Here is an 18,127-nt window from a genome sequence, read left to right on the forward strand (position 1 = left end):
CTCTCTGGGACACATCATTTTCTGCCACCAAATCAGATGATGGCATGAGATCGGGGGTCACAGCCAGAGGCCTCCAGGGTCCAGGCAGATATTACAAATGAGCACGGCCTTGGCCTGGATGTGGCAGATGGTTTTTGGTGTTTCAGGATAAGCCAGGAATCCCAATTTTTTTTTTTCCTATGAAATGTCCAGTTTTTGTTGTTCCCAACACTGAATGAAAACCAAAACAATTAAGTGACTGGGTAGACTGAACACAACAGTTTTGACTGTGACCTGGGCTGGAGGGGGCTGGATAGAGTGCAGCGACCCACCAGGTGCCTGTGCCTGGTACCCCGGAGGCTCAGGGCCGCCCACACAAAGTGAGGTGTAAGGCCAGCGTGAGCCATGAATGACAGGAGAGGGGCGCCCAGGGGTGCTGCTGGCAGCGCATCCAAATCTTGACTTCAGCTCAGGTCACGAACCCAGGGTCTTGGGATCGAACCCTGTGTCGGGCTCTGCATGGAGCATGGAGACTGCTTGAGATTCTCTCTCTTTCTCCCTCTGCACCTCTCCCATGCTCTCGTGCTCTCTCTCTAAAATAAAATTTTTTTATGTTTTTTAAAAAAAATTTTTTTGAGAGAGAGAGAGCGATAGTGAGAGCAGGGGAGGGTCAGAGAAGGAGGGAGACACAGAATCTGATGGCAGGCTCCAGGCTCTGAGCGGTCAGCACAGAGCCCGATGTGGGGCTCGAACTCATGAACTGCGAGATCATGACCTGAGCCTAAGTTGGATGCTCAACCGACTGTACCACCTACGTGCCCCTAAAACAAAATGTTTATAAAAATTTTTTTAAAAAAGGATGATAGGAGAGAACACACGTCTTTGGGGAATGGGAGAATCTTCTCGTACATGAATAGTGTCAGCTGATGTGAAAACACACGCACAACCACCCTTATGTGCCCTTATGAAGCTTGCACACTGGACTCCCTTGGTGTGAGGAGAAAGGATGCAGTGAGAGGCCTTAATTCCCACCGGCTTTTTCTTCTTTTCTTTTTTTTAATTAATAAGAAAAAGAAATATAATAGCATGTTAAGTGTAAACTCGGTCCAGAACGAAGCTGGAGAATGTTCTTCCCCCTGGCTAGGCTTGCTCCTCTGCGTCCCGCCCTAGGCTGTAGGGGTCGGGCCTCTGAACAGAGGTGCCTCCGGGACCTTCCACTCCCATGCCATGTGCCTCAGTTCCTTGGGCTCCAGGGTGGAGGCCGAGACCCTGCAGGCCAGCATGGAAAGTGCCCTCTGCCCTTTCTTGGGATCAGGAAGGGTGAGGGGCTCTGCACCAGACCACTGTGTCCTGAAGAAAGCGTGTGTCATTATCAGGCCCTGAGGTGCCCCCTCGGCGCTGGACCCTGCGTGTGAAGGCCTCGTGCTTGTGACAAGAGGTCACTGGACCTTTATAACCCCCTGGTCAGGGAGCTCTTGTCTTCCCATTCCACAGAGCGGCAAACTGAGTCTAAGGTTGCTGGGTGGGGAGGCCAGGCTCACGGTGGAGCAGGCAGGCACTCAGACCCTGACTGCTCCTACACCTCGCTAGGTCATCGCCCTGTCCGTGGGGAACAAGCCCAGCGTCACCAACCCCTTCCCCGCGCTGGAGCCCGCTGTGGTGAAGTGCGTCTGCGCCCCGCCCTCCAGGCTCACCCTGACGCCCGTCTACGCCAGCCCCCAGCTGGACCTGTCCTGTCCGCTGCTGCAGCAGAACAAGCAAGTGGTGAGTGGGCAGTGCTTGCGGGGTCAGTGGGGGGCTGGGAAGGTAACGGTCGGAGCGGTGCCACCCCCACCCCATGCTCCGCCAGCCCTGCATGGAGCCTGCTTTTGTGCGGGTGTCACATCCCAGGGGGGAAGACCCAGAGAGGCGAGGACACTTGCCCAGTGTCACAGCTGCTGGGCCAGGTGGGAGTAGCGCATCTCTGGCCCCAGAGTCAGCGCCCTTCTCTGGGTGGCACTGGGCGGTTGGTAAAACTCATTTTCTTTTGTGACTCAGGGCTGCCGTCTGTGGGCAGTGTGTGTGTGGTTGGGGGCGCTGCTAAGGGAGGGTGAGCAGCTGCAGTGCTCTCCAAGGGTGGGGGGCGTGGGGCTGTGCTTCAGATGTATGTGTGGGAGGCAGAGGATGTGTGACCAGCAGGGATGGAAGGTGAAGCCCACAGGTCTGGTCCACCTGGGCTTGTGGCCAGCCTAGCCCTCCACGCCAAGACACCCAGAGACCACACATGTGAGGAGCCCTGCGGTTCAGGGTCAGGGGTACGGACATTCCCCGGCCGGCCCTCACCCCAGCCCCTTCTCAGAGGCAGAGTCTAGGCAGGTTTCTTTCCCCTCATTCCTTTACCATGTATTTGTTGAGCGCCTTCTCTGTGCTGGGCACAGAGTCCAGTGTTCTAGAATAAAAGAATACTCCGGGGAGGTGAGACACCTGCTCCAGGGAGGTGACAGGAGGTCAGGAGTCCCACAGAGGGTCAGAACTGCTGTGGAGCAAGTGAGGCAGGGTAGGGGGGAGGCCTTCTCAGATTGAGTCAGAAAAGGCCTCCATGAGGAGGACACATACCGTTTCAGGAGATGGCGGCCAAGAAGAGCTGAGGTAAGGGTGTTCCAGGTAGGTAGAACAGCATGTGCAAAGGCCCTGAGGCTACCTGGGGTTTCTGCATCCCTGTTGCCCACGCAGTAATCAGAGCAGGTGTGTGTGCCAGGAGCTGCCCCTGTGTGCCTTATTCCCTGTCGCTGGGACCATCTGTGTTGCCAGGCTTGTCACATCTCCTTCATGAGTTTGCCCACAAGGCTCAGAGGTGGATGAGGTCTTGGAGGCCCTAGAGCCACCCACCTGTGAGTGCAGTGCCCCCTCTGTGGCCCTGCAGCTGCTTCTATTCCGACCCCCGTGATCGGCCCCCAAGGCACCATGTCCTTCTGGCCCCTGCCTTGGTAGTCCCTGAGGGCCCTGTTCTGGGGGTGGGAGTCCCTCCCGTCTTTGCTGTTTCCCCTGAAAGTGCGCAGTGCATGTCCTCTGTGCCCCTGACAGAAGCTGTCAGAAGTTGTCTCTGCAGGTGGCCTCTCCCAAGGGGGCAGAGAGATTCAGGACTCAGCTCCCCGTGGGTGACGGAGGAGGAGGATGGCTCTGTGCGGTCGAAGTGCATTTCTGTGAAGCTCTGTGGGAGGCCCCAGACTCCAGCGTCTAGGACTTGAGGCCACTCCCTCCTGTCTGGCATGTGGCTCTTGGCCTCCATGTCCCCTGCGAGTTTAGTTGACTTTTCTTCCTGCTCTTCTGGTGGGCTCTGAGGTCCCTGGGCATGTGAGCCCCCTGCTGCCCCCGGTCTGGTCCCTGATGGGTCAGCACCTTGACGACAACAGTTCCAAATGAGGACGCTTTGCGCCAGCCTCGGGGTACTGTCACTGACCCCAGGGGGCTGAGCAAGATGCACCTGCCTGTGTTCCCTCCTGACAGGTGAGGAGAACTGGCCCCGAGCCCAGAGCCCCTCCAGAGGCTTGTCCCCATGACGCCACATTTACCCCAGCTCAGGCCTGGGTGTTACCGGCAGGGTGCAGACGATGGCCGTCGTTCCCAGGCTGAGAGTCTGTGTGTTCCGGACTTTCTCCCCCACCTCCCCACCCCTGACTCTGGCGGCTGTTGAGGTGAATGTCCTGAGAGCTTCACACTGGAAATCACTTTCATGATTTTAGCGAATTGCCCCTTTACTGTAGTCCTGCGAAGCCTGGACTCTTCTGGAAAAGGCGCCCTGCTGGTCCCCTGGGTGTGAGGTCACGAGCCAGACAGCAGCTGACATCAGTCGGGGCCTGTACTCCTTGGATGACAGCGGATGATGGTGGTTTGTGCCCTGGCCGTGAAAGCCTTCCCCCCCGGAATTGTTTTAAGTCCTGTTTCACCTTTCATGGGTCAGAGCAAGTCAGACACAGTCACTCCTAACTTACAAAGGCCAAAGAAGTCCAGTCCTCAGTCCCAGACCCACGTGTGTGGGAGAACTGGGCACAACTGCCGTGTCCCTGCCTGCACGAGTGTCACAGGGAGCCAACCCCTTTCTAATGGTCTCATACGACCCTTGTTTTCAACAGAGCCCTGGGAGCTGGGCTCTGTTGCTCTTCCACTTCACAGGTAGAGAAACTAAGGCTGTGGGCAGCTGGTGGCGTGCCTGGGTGGGGAGGGGCAGCGGCTCCCATCCAGGCAGCGGACTGGGATGTCTGTGGACTCGGCGGGGGGGGGGGTCCCTGCTTCACCTCCCCCCTGCCTTTGGGATGAACCAGCATCTGGGAGGAAGGAGGGTGACTTGGCTTGGGCTCTCAGGGGCGGATTTTCTTGGCGAGCAAGAGGTAATGAGAGAGCAGTTAGTCATTCAGGATTTGTAGCTGACCTCTGAAGGGTGCACCACTCATTCGCTGCATTGCCTTTGATTTGTCCCTTTTCTTCCCTGGGACTCTGCTTCCTCACCCTTAATGTAGGGATGACTGCTCCCATTTCGCTGGGACACATAAGGATCGGGTGAGAACTTGGTTCTGCAAGGAGCCTTGCAGCTGAATGGCTCTGACGTTCCTATTAAACCCGGGCAGGGGCAGGGTTCCTCTTGGAGGGGCTCCGGGTACGTGGGGCAGGGAGGAGGTGGGAAGGGTTTGGAAAGGTAAGACCAGAGAGGAAGGAGAGAGCAGCCTGGCTTGGGTGGCAGGGCTCTAGGGGGGGTGTCCTGATCTCTGGGGCCAGAACCTTACTTCTTGAGGGCTGTCCTGTGCATTATAGGGTGTTAGGCAACATCCCTGACCTATACCCCCTGCATGCCTGTTGCACCCTCACCCAGTTGTAAAAATCAAAAATGCTTTCAGATATTGCCAAGGCCCCCTTGAAGAGCAAACTTGTGCTTTGAGGACCACAGGCTGGACTAAGAGGCTGTGAAGCATCTTGACAGCTGGGCAGCAGTAGTTAGTGACCTGCCCCCCTCAATCACCAGAATCCAGGGAGCCCCCCCAGGCTATCAGCCAGGTTCAGGGTGTGTCGCACGGTCAAGAGTGGCTGCCCCCAGGCCTGGGCACGGCCACAACGGCTGACCTTCGCTTCCTGCAGGTCCCAGTCTCCAGTCACCGCAACCCCCTGCTGGACCTGACCGCCTACGACCAGCAGGGCCGCAGATTCGACAACTTCAGCTCTCTGAACATCCAGTGGGAGTCGACCAGGCCATCGCTGGCCAGCATCAACCTTGACCTGCCCATGCAGCTGGTGGCCCGGGACGACGGGAGCGGCCAGAAGAGGCTGCACGGTGAGCCTGACGACCCAGGTCGGGAGGATGCGGTGTCGTGAAGCCCCAGGCAGACCACAGGGGTGCTAAGGAGGACTGGGGGCCACTGGGGGCTTTTGTCTGGGACTCCCCTTCATCCAGGACAGAAAGGAAGCAAGCTCATTGCTCTGCTTTGATCCTGCACATTCTGTGAGGCAGGAGCCAGAATCCCTATTTTAGGGATAGGGAAACAGCCCAGGTGGAACAGATCAGCCAGCCTCTGAGACCCGTGCCGCTCAGAGCCACGCTGCCCTCATAGACCCCTCGGCGGCCATGTTGAGTCTCACATACCGCCCCCCCCCCCAGCACTTTTGCTCAGGGCCCGCTAATTCTTATGGTGCATGCACCTTCAGCAGACCCAGTGATGTACTTCCAGGACCCTGTGCAGGTTATAAACTGCAGATCAGGAGGAGGGGGCGCTGCTGCCCAGGCAAAATCCTGACATCTGTTTTCCTCTCCCCGGACTCAGGCTTGCAGGCCATCTCGGTCCACAAGGCTTCAGGGACCACAGCCCTCTCTGCCACAGCGACCGGCTACCAGCAGTCCCACCTCAGCGCGGCCAGAGTGGTGCAGCCGGTACATCCTCAGGCCCACCGGTGGCAGGGATGCCCCCCCCTGCCTCTGCCCACGTCCTGCCAGCGTCCCAGCATCTGGAGCCCCCTTGCGGCCTCTGTTCACTAACCCGTTCCTGCTTCCAGCGCCTTCCTGCTGGCCCATGGCCGCCAGCCCCCCGCCCCACGCATGCCCCACGCACCGGGCGTTCAGGCGGCCTGGCCCTGACCTCAGACCCCACCTGAGGTTGTGCCCAGGGGGCCTGACCTCCATGCCTGTGCAGCTGCAGTGCTCGCTGCCTGGAATGCTGTGCCCTCACTCCCTCCTTGCCACCGGGGGGCCCTCTAGTTCATTAGGCCCAGCTCAGTGTCAGCCTCTAGGAAGTAGTCCCTGAGCCCTGGGCACAGAGTAGCTGCCAAGGCCTCAGATCCCCCTGAACTCCCCTTGCACTCCCCCTGCTACGGGACAGAGACCCCTCCACATACAAATTGTTGCTACCGTCCGCATACACTTGGGTCAAGGCCTGCTGACCCTTGCCTCCCCACCCCAGCATCTCGTGGGCCCTGGCAGAGGCACTGCTTTTGGGTGGCAAGTGGGTGCGTGGAAGGGCTCCCCGAGAGTGGCCCTGCTGAATGATGTGCACTCCAACTTGGGTTTTGAATAGGGCGAAGACAGCAGATAATGGCTGCTGGAAGGAGAAGGTGGGACTGGGTTCCAAAGGACCCTAAAGGCCAGGATACGGGGCTTGAAATTGTCCCCTGGGTGGGGAGCAAGGGAGTAGAGACCCCAGTGGGAGTGGCACTGAGGGTGGCTGGGGGCAGAGGCCTGAAGGAGCACACCCTGTGCCCCTCCGTTGTCTGTCCGAATTCTTACAGGGAGTCCCTTGGCTGTGGGTGGCCTCAGGGGCCTCCCCCTTCAGGGCCTGTGCACTTAGGCTCTTTGGCCTGTGGGCGTTTCTCTAGTGACCTGCACACACACACACCTTCCCCTCTGGGTGTCTACTCACTTGAGAGTCCCCCCACCCCTACCTGGCCCTTCTGGGGCATCACAGCCGACCTACACTCTGACCCAGTACTTCCCTTTACTTTCTTTTTTAATTTAATCCCAACATTCAATTAAGTTTGCGTCACTGCTGGAGGACAGTTGTCACAGCCCAGGGCTGGGTGCAGGGTAGGGGTTCACACGTGAGTACAGGGCTGGGTGGGGTCCAGCAATCTCCCTGGAAGGACTTGGGTGGCATCACGTACGGATATGGGCACCCCCACAGGAGCGAGGGCTGGGCCACGTCCCCTGTGAGCCCCCATGAGGATACCTCCACACCCCTCCCCTCCATGCTTGGGCTGTTTGCCTGTGCCTCACACAGCAGGCCATTGGCTGTGTACCCCCACTTTTCCTGGGGTGTGTGAGAATCCCCACTCTCATGGGGCCTGGCTCAAAGTATGGTTTTCCTGGGGCCTGTGTCCCCAACATCATGAGTGCCCGGGGGTGCCGCCAGGACCTGGGGTTTCTAGTGCTGCTCTTTCGGGGCGGGGGTGGGGGGAGACCCACACACTGAGCGGGATTGGGCCATCGCCTTTGGATCTAACAGCACTGCCTCACCCCTTCAGCACGACCCTCTCACGCCTGTGTTGGCCTCCATAGAGCTCATCCTGGTGGAGGACGTGAGGGTGAGCCCAGAAGAGGTGACCATCTACAACCACCCCAAAGTGCAGGTACAGTCCTTTCTACCTGCTACCCGGACATGACCTATGGAGGGGGTTGGGGGGAGCTCGCTCCGACACCCAGGCCCACCCTTCATGCAGGCGGAGCTGCACATCAGAGAAGGCTCTGGCTACTTCTTCCTCAACACCAGCACCACAGACATCATCAAGGTGGCCTACCAGGAGGCCAGGGGCGTGGCCACGGTGAGTACGGGGCCCATCTCCGTGGTCCTTGTCATTCCTGGTCAGGTGGCCTTGTGGTGATCGGAGCAGTTGTTTCAAAAGCAGGCACTTAACCACAGCAGGTGCAATGAATATAGTCTTTGGAGTCTCTGCTTTGCTGTTTGTGAAACTTTCATCATTCGTGAGCGACCTTTGTGACTTCTGTTCCATCTCTGCAAACTGCCCACTCTATTAGTTAGCTAGTGGTTTCCTTTCAATCAGTCTTTAATTAAACCATTATTGTATAAGCACCACTGTAACACCACAAGAAAGATTGCTTTTTTCAAATAAAGCTTATTTATTTTGCGAGAGGGAGAGAGGAAAGAGAGAGAGAGAGTGGGAGAGGAGCAGAAAGAGAATCCGAAGCAGGCCCTGCACTGTTAGCACAGAGGCCGATGCAGGGCCAACCATGTGAACCGTGCAGTCGTGACCCGAGCCAAACTCGAGGTGGACACTCAGTCAACTGAGACACACAGGTGCCCCAGGAAGATTGCTTTTGAAAGATGTGTCTGCTTTTTGTGTTTTTCCATATCCCCTTCCTGACCCTCTTCCTCTTCTTGCAAATACTGATTGAGCCGTTCGTGCCTCCGTGCCCTCAGTACCCTCCCCCACCCCATGTTGCTCTGTAGGCTGGCTGATTATTTTTATGCTGTCTTTTTGTACTTAGCCCTTCTCTCTTGGTTGCTTAATTTTTTTTTTTTTTAGTATCTTTGTAGTTATAGCAAAGAGTAAAAACAAATCCTGTTATCTGCGATGTCTGTAGATCTGCACAATGAGTTATTTTGCAGTCGTGGAAACTGAGCATCCTTTAAAATAAACTGACTATGGAATGTGTCAGAGAACGTGTCACCCTGCTACCAGAAGTCATAACTGCAGGGGGCCAGGAATAAAGACAGGACACCAGAGTAGTGTCATTAAATTGCCACTGTGGGCCACTCCAAAGGTCTGTTTCTCTGTTTGCATTCACTGACGGACGTCACAAAATTATTTGCTTCTGGAGTGGGACAGGTGGAAAGTAGGTGAGGGACACGAGCAGGATTTCCCATGAGGAACAGATCTGGAAGGGCCGTGCCACGTGGCACCTGAGGCTTAGTTTCAGTGTGGGAGAGTAACGGAGGTGGTAGGGACTGTGGCAGAGTGGGAAGCAGAGACTGTGTCTAAGGGACAGCCGCCGGTGTGCTTCTAGTGGCCTTTTGTGATTTTTTTTTATGTTTTCATTTTTATTTTTGAGAGAGTGAAAGTTCACGAGCAGGGGTGCAGGACAGAGAGAGAGAGGGAATCCCAAGCAGGCTTCACACCCAATGCAGCCAGGGTGGGGCTCAGTCCCACAACCCTGGAATCATGACCTGAGCTGAAATCAGGAGCCCAACCCTCAGCTGACTGAGCCACGCAGTTGTCTTTTCTGTTATTTGTGACAGCAGCTTTTTTGTGGTCCAAGTCCTGTACCAGACCATCCATGTAGTTACAGTGTGTGGCTCAGCCGTGGTTAGTATGTTCATAGGCAGCTGCAGCCATGACCCCAGTCAGTTTGGGGGCGTTTTCATCCCCTCAAAAAGAAACCCCAGACACTTGAGCTGTCTCCTCCCTGCTCTTACATACACATACACAATTGAGTGTTTTCTCCATCTCTTGAGATAATGATTTTTTAAATTTGTTATTCTATTGATATGATGTGTGGTGTCAATTGCCGTTCAGATGTTAAACCATCTCCATTGCCTTCTTGGGACAACACTACTTGATCATGATATAGAATTCTATTCATACGTAACTGGATTCTGTTTGCTTGTTTGCTGATATTTTGGTTGGTTTGTGTTTGTAGTCATGAAATACTGGTCCGTGCTTTTCCTTTAATTTTTTTTACATCTTTTTTTTTTGAGGGCGGGGGAGCAGGGGAGGGGCAGAGAGAGAGGGAGACACAGAATCTGAAGGAGGCTCCAGGCTCCCATCTGTCAGCACAGAGCCTAACACGGGGCTCGAACCCACAGACTGAGATCATGACCTGTGCCAAAGTCTATCACTTAACCAACTGAGCCACCAGAGCGTTCCACTAATAATTACTCTGAAATGTCTGGTAGAATTCACTGGTGACGCCATTGGGCCATTATCTTTTCTTCGTGGGTACTTTTTGGGGTACAAATTCAGTCTCTTTATTTGTCACAGGCTGATTCACATTGTTTCTTTTTGTGTCAGCTTTGGTGGCTTGGGTCTTTTAGGACAGTTGAGGGGTTTTTTTGGCTTTTGTTGTTTTTACATTTCTTTTTTTAACATCCCTCCCATGGCCAGCCTTGGCCTTGGCCTTGGCCTTGACCTGTCTTTGGAGAGGACGCTTTTCCCTGGAGCTGTCCCTCAGCGAAGGGCAAGGAAGCAGGTCACAGTATTCCTGCTATTCTCCAAGGCAGAGCCCAGATGGGGGGACCTCGGAGGGGTGTTGCTGGGAATCAGGGCAAGAGAGAGCACGAGCTCTCAGCACCTGGGAACCAATGTGTGTTGCTAGAAGCCTGAGACCCTAGGAAGCTGCCCCCTGAGCATTTTTGTTCCCTTTATAAAAGAAAAATAATTCCCTGGCCCTCCCTCCCGCCACGTAAATGAGTGTTCCTTCATATTAAAAGGAAAAGCTCAAATTGTAAATAATTCTGACTGCTTGAGATATCCTTGCTTTGCTTTGCTTCTGAAGATTAAAAATAACTCCCCTGCTATCTAGAAGAAGGAAGTTTCAGAGCGCCTGGGTCCTTCAGTCAGTTGAGCGTCAGACTTCGGCTCAGGTCTCATAGCTCACTAGTTTGAGACCTGCATCGGGCTCTGTGCTGACAACTCAGAGCCTGGTGCCTGCTTTAGACTCCGTGTCTCCCACTCTCTCTGCCCTTCCCCCACTCATTGTCATCTTCTCTCTCTCTCAAAAATGAACATTAAAATAATAGGAAAGAAGAAGGAAGTTTCAAGTTCAGAAAAATGTGTATAGTGCCAACTATACATGGGGACCCCTTTACTCATATTTACCTCACACGTTTTTGAGTAAGCCCTGAGGATAAACCTTCAGCCAGAGAGAGAACAAATGCTTTGTTTCCTCCAAGAACAAATGCTTTGAAGAGCCTGTGTTGGACTAGGCTGCCTCCATAGGTAGTGAGCGCCCCATCTTTGGAGGCAAACAAATGGGAGCTGGAACACTTGTCTGGAAGACTCAAGATGGGATCTCAGCATCAGAGGCACATTTCCCCACACGTCCCGTTAGCCCCTGTTCAGCCCTACAATCCTGCAGGGGACCCCTGTTCAGCCCCACAATGCTGTAGTTCCAGGGTCATCTCTGTGTGGTCTACATCAGCAGCTGATGCTGGGATTCTCCAGTCCAGACGAATATTGATGTCCCCATTTTACAGATAGTTCTAGTAGAGCTGTCGCTGTTCTCTCTTGCCTGTGGACTGGCCTTTGCCCACATGTCTCATCCTTCCGTGGACCTTATGGAATGGGTCAGAGTGGCCAGTGCAGGCATGTCCCACAGGACGAGCCTAGCACTCTGGGAAAGTATGAGCTGCATCACGTGGGGCAGGCCCTACAAGGGCTGCCATTGCCCCAGAAGGTGTCCCGGAGGCACCTTGACCCCTGGGGTCTCTGCTTCCCATCACCTGTGCAGAGACCACTGGCCTTTGAAGAGGAGATTGGGATGTGGTTCCCGTCACCTTTTCTGTAACCTTTGGGGGAGTTTCTCACAGAGCGTTGATGATCTGTGACAGATCCTAGCAGCTTCTCCTAGATGGTTGTTTCTGAAGGACATCTACACAATTCTTTGGCATCTTCCAGCTGCTAATTAGCAACATTCTCATTTCCCTTAATCACAGAGACAAGAAGGCCCACAGCAGTTCTTCAATGATCTCATAGAAAATGTTTCTCTTTCCTATTGATACATATTCGGGACATGAGGAGGGGGCCCTGGGTGTGTTTCCGCTTCTGCACGTCCCTGCAAGGGAGCTGCGGAGCTCACACACCGGGGCCTTTATGGAGGCTGTGTTGCCCGCACAGTGCATGGAGGGCTGCGCAGAATTCTGCTCACAGCCCCGCAAAACTCTGCAAGGGGCCTTTATTTCACTGTTGGCTGGCCTGTCCCTAGGAGTGTTTCCCTGATTCAAACTTAGGGCTTCTTCCTTCTCACCAGTTCTTTATATGTCAAAGCAAGTCCTTCAAGCAGAAGTTCTGTGAGTGTAAGAGCAGCAAGGAAGGACCTACTATGCAACAAGCACTTCATACCTTTAATTAACACATTCATCTTGCAGAGATTGGTGCCTGTCCTTTGGACTTGGGCCTCACCCAGCTCTGGCCTTTTCCAGCCAGCTCTGCCCTCCTCCCCTGCCCACAGTTCCATTTTAGTTGGTGGAGGCAGCCCGCAGTGGGCAGAGTGTGGCAGAAGGAGCCCTCAACCAGGAGCTCAGGCACATGGATTCTCTCCCCAGTGCTGCCCCTTCCAGGCTGGATTCCCATCCAGTTGGGCCTCACCTCCCCATATGTGCATTGAAGGAGTTGGATCACAGCACTTCCCAAAGAGATGAGGGTATATGGGGTTTGCAGACTTTTATTTTGTTCCTAGAAGGTCTAGGGTTTAGCAAAGCTAAAAGTAAAGCTAGGGAAGCAGGCTGCAGCCTCACGTTTCTTGGCTGTAACTGCAGTAACCTAAAGCCATGACCATGGATCTTGACCTAATTGGTATGTGCCCATTGGTGCTGTGCCAGGTGCTAGACTTGGCCCCGAAGCTACAGCTGGCATGAAGACAGCCTGGCAGAGGAAGGACACTAGACTGTGGCCTCCGTCATGGCCGAATTATAAGCAGTGACACTGCACTAGGAGAAGTGAGCAGAGGTAGTGAAGAAGCCTTAGCTGTCTGGTCAGGGAAGACATTGCTGAGGAGGGTGCTGAAACAGGAAGCAACATATGAGGACAGGGTGCAGGGGAACGAACCCAGACTGTTAGGGTGGGCTGTAGGGAGGATGTTCCTGAGGGTGTTTGAGCAGGAGCATCAGGTGAGGACAGGGTGCAGGGGACTGGCCCCAGACTGTTAGGGTGGGCTGTGTGGCCTGCAGGCAGGCAAGTAGGTGCCAGCTGGCTTTGAAGAACAGAACTGTGTCTGGAGCCTGATGGCGGTGAGGGATCATGATTTGCAGTGACCTTAGAGCCGTGGGCAAGGGCCATGTTCTTACACGACGTGCTGAGGATTTGGACTCACTCTCTGGGCAGTCTTTGAAGGATTAAAAAAAAATTTTTTTTTAATGCCTATTTATTTTTGAGTGAGAGAGAGCAGGGGAGGGCAGAGAGAGGGAGACAGAATCCGTCTGTCAGCACAGAGCCCGACATTGGGCTCGAACCCATGAACCGTGAGATCATGACTTGAGTTAAAGTTAGACACTTAACTGACTGAGCCACTCGGGCGCCCCATCCTTTGAAGGATTTTATCCTGGGGGTGATGTGATCATATTTGGCTGTCTCATTAGGCCCAGAAATCTGCTTTTTATTTCCTCTACTGGTTCTTGATATTGGAATTCTAGCTTGGCAAGCACTGATCCATTCACTGTAAACATCCCCCGCCACCACCACCATGACTATAACACCACAAACGGCAGGCAGCAAAGCCAGGGTCAGAGATGGGAAGCAGCCCTCTGGACTCACCCACCAGCGCTGTGGCTTGCCCCCACCCTCCCAGCTCCCAGACCCCCTAAGCGAGACACATGCCTCAGCGAAAGAGCGCAGCATGGCAGTGCATCTACCACGTGGGCGAGTGACTGTGGTGCAGTTTGCTTGGGGAGAGATGCTTCTGAATGTGTGGTCCCTGGACCCAGAGAGGGAAAGAAGGAGGTTGAAAAAGGCGGGGAAGGGTCTTGGCAGTGAAGACCAGAACACAGTGCCCCGGGTATGCCCATCCACTCAGAATGTCCACAAGGTCTCTACTTCAGACACGGCTGGGGCCGAGGGGAATATTGGAATGCATAAGACTCACAGAGCTGGGACTTGAGACCGTGGTGGCCTCTAGGGTTTCTTTGCAGGTTCTGAGATTCTGCAAGGGCAGGTTAGGACTTCTGAGGGAGGGCTCGGAATGCTGGGAGCAGCTAGGACTCAGCCCCACCCAACCTCTCAGGTGTACCCTCTGCTCCCGGGCGTGTCCACCATCATGATCCATGACCTGTGCCTGGCCTTCCCAGCCCCGGCGAAGGCCACCGTCCACGTCTCCGACATCCGGGAGCTGTACGTCCGCGTGGTTGACAAGGTCAGTAGCCACTTGCTAAAAGGCCCCTCGTTGCTGATGCAGAGACTGGGGGAACGGTGTTTCTGTGGGAGCTATTGTCCTCATGCCCTTTGCTTTTCCGATCCTGGGTTCTGAGTCCCTGCACCCCCTCTGCCCCCCCACCAAGTTGCTTGGAGCTCATAGTGTCATCTCACCTCTGTCGTTGTGTGTGTGATGTAGAGCAACCTCTGAGGTTCCACTTCTTCATGCTGCTGGACATCAGTAAGGGTCAGTTGTAAATCCCACCCAAAGTCATCCCCTCATGAGCCCCGACTCGGGAGTTCCTGGTCTCTAGCTAATGTAGGTCACTAGCCAGCCAGGCATACCCCTTGCTGATCGTGGGTTTTCTCCCTAGTGTGTGGGTTTTGGATTCTTTGGAATCTCATGGCAAATGAGTAAATTGCACTAATGCCAAGTGCTTTTGCAAAAGGAATACGTGATAGATCTAGGCTTTTCTTTAATGTAAAAAGGGAATTTTTATTGCTCCAACTACCTGAAGGAGCTGCGGTCAGGCTCACAGACGGCTGCTGTCAGGGTCCTATCTTCCTGACTGGAGAGAATGGTTAGTGATTTAAAGGGGAATGTTCGAGCAGCTTAGAGTGCTTGACAAGCCAACAGTCTCTCTCAGAGCCTCCAGTGTTCCTTCTGCGGTCTTATCTCCACTGGTAATTTGCCGATGAGACTTCTAGTTCTCCACTAAGCATTTCTGACTCTTTGTATTTTAAAGTTCCTACTGTATGTATTATATAGTGCCAGATGTAAGCTATTGGGTCAGTGAGCACTTACTGACCTCCTGCTGTATGCCCTTCTGGCTGTGTCTTATTACTAAGTAGATTCTTAGTTTCTTAAGAGTGGAGAGTGTTATTAATCCCTTTAAGTAACCCCAAAGCCCTCTGCATGCAGTAGGCACTTAATCGATTTTCATTTGTTGACTGACTGATGATCTGCAGTTCAAACTAGGTCCGTGGGTTTGAGGAGGATGGTACTTCCACAGAAAGCCTTGGGGGACAGTAGGTGATGGAACTGGTCATTCAGAGGCTACCCTGAGTTTCTGTCCCCCGTGATGCAGGTAGAGATTGGAAAGACGGTCAAGGCATATGTCCGGGTGCTGGACTTTCACAAGAAGCCTTTCCTGGCCAAATACTTCGCCTTCATGGACCTGAAGCTCCGCGCAGCCTCCACGATCATCACACTGGTGTGAGTCCTCCCGGGGGTCAGATAGAGGCATCTCAGGGACAGGGCGGGCAGGTTCCGGGGAGAAGTCCCAGCCCCTCCCTCTGTTGCAGGCCCCTCGATGAAGCTGTGGATAACTACACCGCCACGTTCCGCATCCATGGTGTGGCCGTCGGCCAGACCAGCCTCACCGCGACTGTGAGTGATAAAGCTGGACAGCGACTCACCTCAGCCCCGCAGCAGATTGAGGTAAAGGGGTTTCTCTTCCCCCTGCGGGACCAGTCCAGCCCTCATTGCATGTGCCGAGGGGGAAGTGTGTCATTTTTGTGTTAGGGAGTTACGGGGGTAACCCGGGAAGCTGCTGTGGAGAAAGCATGTTCAGATCTGTGACCTGGGATGTCCTCTGATTGACAAGGGAGCCATTGCCAGTCCCAGGGATCTGGGGAGGCAGCTCCAGAGGGAGGGGCCTGAGTGATTTTTCCCTCCCTCTGGGACAGAGCTGGGCAGGATGTGACTCAGAGAAGGGGAGCGCTTGTCACACAGCTGGGGAGTGGAAGAAGACTCCTGAAACCCTTAAGTGCCTGAAAGGAGCTGTGGGCAGATTTAGGCTCCTTTGCAGAAGCACATCTTGATGGTCAGTCTGAAGCCGCCCTTAGAGGCAGCGGGCTTCTGCCGCAGGAGCTCCCAGTGCACGCAGGTCCCTAACGAGGGAGCTCTGAGGTGCCTCGTGGCCACCTCAGTGTGTCCCTTGAGACTTGTTTTGTGGCGTTAGGTTTTCACAGAAACCTCCCAGTCTCCGGGAGCCAAGGCAGCCATGGCCAGATCCATAGGTCTGCTCCACACAGGGGCTGATAGACTTTCTATTAAACTGTTCCGGAGCCGGTGGTTGTGGTCTGTGCCTCTAGACGGAAGGGCTCCTTTCTCCCAGTGAAGAATTCATTTCTGCCTGTAAATAGCTCAGCCCTACGGAGAGGAACCCTGATACAGAAAGCAGCCCCTTGGCTGGCCTGCACATGGCTTACCGCACAGGCACTTCCTGTGCTCCGCCAGGCAGGGATGCAGGGGTGACACTGGACTTTTTTCTGCTGCAGAGACAAGGGCAGCCTCGTCCTTGACCCCCCGCAGCCCTCTTTCTTCATCTGAGAAATTTTGAGGGCATCAAAGTCGAGCACTGTTCTCAGATAATTTATCCAGAGAAATTGGGGAGAGTCAGTGAAAGGGAAAATCTCGGAGGCGCTGAAATGAAAACCTTGATGTGCAGCAGAATCCCCTGGAGGGCTTGTTAACACCCAGATTTCAGGACCCTTCTCTCCCCCAGCCCATTGTGACCCCACAGACCTGGGGCGGGGGCTAGAGAATGGTATTTCTAATGACTGCCCACCGGTCTAGTGACACCGGTGCTGCTGGTCAGGGGACCATGACGAGAGAGCCACCTAAGCAGGGTCCCACAGGACTGAAATGTATTTATTTTCATGGTGCTTGACATCTGGTTAAATGAAGCCTTGTAGACAACAGGACATGCCACCGAGAAGCACAGATCCTCGGGCCCACGGGCGGCTGAAATCCCAGTGGGGGCTGGGGCTCTCAGACTCCCCCAGAGCTGGTCAGGACCCCAGGGCCTCACCAGTCCCCTTCACAGAGGAGGGATGTGCAGGTGCTATGCGTCCCTCTCCCTGCAAATATTCTGGTGAATTCTGCCCAGCAGCATGAGCTGGGAACACCATGGCCCCCTTCTCTCTTGTGTCTCCACACACAGGTCTTTCCCCCATTTAGGCTGATGCCCAGGAAGGTGACGCTGATCATCGGGGCTATGATGCAGGTAGGAACGGAAGGCTGCGTGCCTGCCCACCACAGCCATGGCCCCTGCCTTGCTCCATGTACGCCCGCCCCCCAGGGCATCTGAGGGCTAAGATGGGGAGCTCAGGGGGGTGAGCGCCCTTGTCTACGAGGATGGTGGGGGGCTCATGGGCATTGCTCTTTCTTCCTATCCCAGATCACCTCGGAGGGTGGCCCCCAGCCCCAGTCCAACATCCTCTTCTCCATCAGCAATGAGAGCGTTGCCATGGTAGATGGGGCCGGGCTGGTGCGGGGGCTGGCCGTAGGCAATGGCACGGTGTCCGGGGTTGTGCAGGCCGTGGACGCGGAGACCGGCAAGCTTGTCATCGTGTCTCAGGTAATGTGTGGGCTCTGCTGGACACAAGTGCTTCTGTGCCCTCCCTGGACGCGGGCCCCCTAGTGGTGGACACAGTACTCCCCTCAAGAGCTGGGGCGCTGGTCAGCTGTTCACTGGGTTCTGGCTCTGCTCCTGAGGACCACCCCCCTCTGAGGGCCCTGCTTCTGCCCTCTGAGCCCAAAGACCCTGCTGCCACCCGCCCCCCAACCAGGGCCATCCTAGCCAACCTGGGCCCTCCAAGATCACTCTTGTCCAGACTGAGTCTCCCCAGCTGCCCCCTTTTTTTTTATGGTTTGTTTTTAAGAGAGAGAGGAGATCGGATCCAAAGCAGGCTCTGTGCCGACAGCACAGAGTTCAACACAGGATTCAAACTCAGGAACCTTAAGATCATAAGCTGAACCAAAGTCAGGGGCCCCTCCCCAGCTGCTCCTTAAGAGCCAGCATCTGGTCTTCAACCCCGTCCCTGCCCTGGGGACATCCCAGTGCGAGATGGTCAGGCAGCCCCCTAGATCTCTCAGCACCCCTGCCCCTGGGCAGCTGCCAGGCCCTCCTTCCCCAAGGCTGACTTTGATCCAACATTGAGGTCTTGATTAGTCCCTCTTGCCAGAGTCTCAGTCTCCGCAAGCAGCCCGGGTGAACCACAAAGTCCTTCTGAGTAGATGCCCTGATTCTGCTTGTTGACCTGATAGAGACAGGCGAGTGCTGGGAAAGTGCAGTCTGGCCTGTGGCATGCATGGCAGGATTCA

At 54.8% G+C, this 18,127-nt stretch overlaps 1 protein-coding gene across 3 annotated transcripts in view; it reads left to right on the forward strand.

The window, feature by feature from the left end:
* Nucleotides 1-18,127, forward strand: part of LOC115303742 (nuclear pore membrane glycoprotein 210) — an 80,833-nt gene that overhangs the window by 38,435 nt on the left and 24,271 nt on the right. For all 3 annotated transcript variants that reach the window (XM_029953636.1, XM_029953634.1, XM_029953635.1), the window contains 10 exons: nucleotides 1,570-1,743; nucleotides 5,089-5,281; nucleotides 5,769-5,875; nucleotides 7,459-7,563; nucleotides 7,654-7,755; nucleotides 13,889-14,017; nucleotides 15,105-15,232; nucleotides 15,322-15,457; nucleotides 16,965-17,027; nucleotides 17,202-17,381. In XM_029953636.1, coding sequence (XP_029809496.1) covers nucleotides 1,570-1,743; nucleotides 5,089-5,281; nucleotides 5,769-5,875; nucleotides 7,459-7,563; nucleotides 7,654-7,755; nucleotides 13,889-14,017; nucleotides 15,105-15,232; nucleotides 15,322-15,457; nucleotides 16,965-17,027; nucleotides 17,202-17,381 — 1,317 coding nt within the window. The remainder of the gene's footprint in view (nucleotides 1-1,569; nucleotides 1,744-5,088; nucleotides 5,282-5,768; nucleotides 5,876-7,458; nucleotides 7,564-7,653; nucleotides 7,756-13,888; nucleotides 14,018-15,104; nucleotides 15,233-15,321; nucleotides 15,458-16,964; nucleotides 17,028-17,201; nucleotides 17,382-18,127) is intronic.

The sequence above is a fragment of the Suricata suricatta genome, chromosome 10 (assembly GCF_006229205.1).
Source record: "Suricata suricatta isolate VVHF042 chromosome 10, meerkat_22Aug2017_6uvM2_HiC, whole genome shotgun sequence".
NCBI lineage: Eukaryota > Metazoa > Chordata > Mammalia > Carnivora > Herpestidae > Suricata > Suricata suricatta.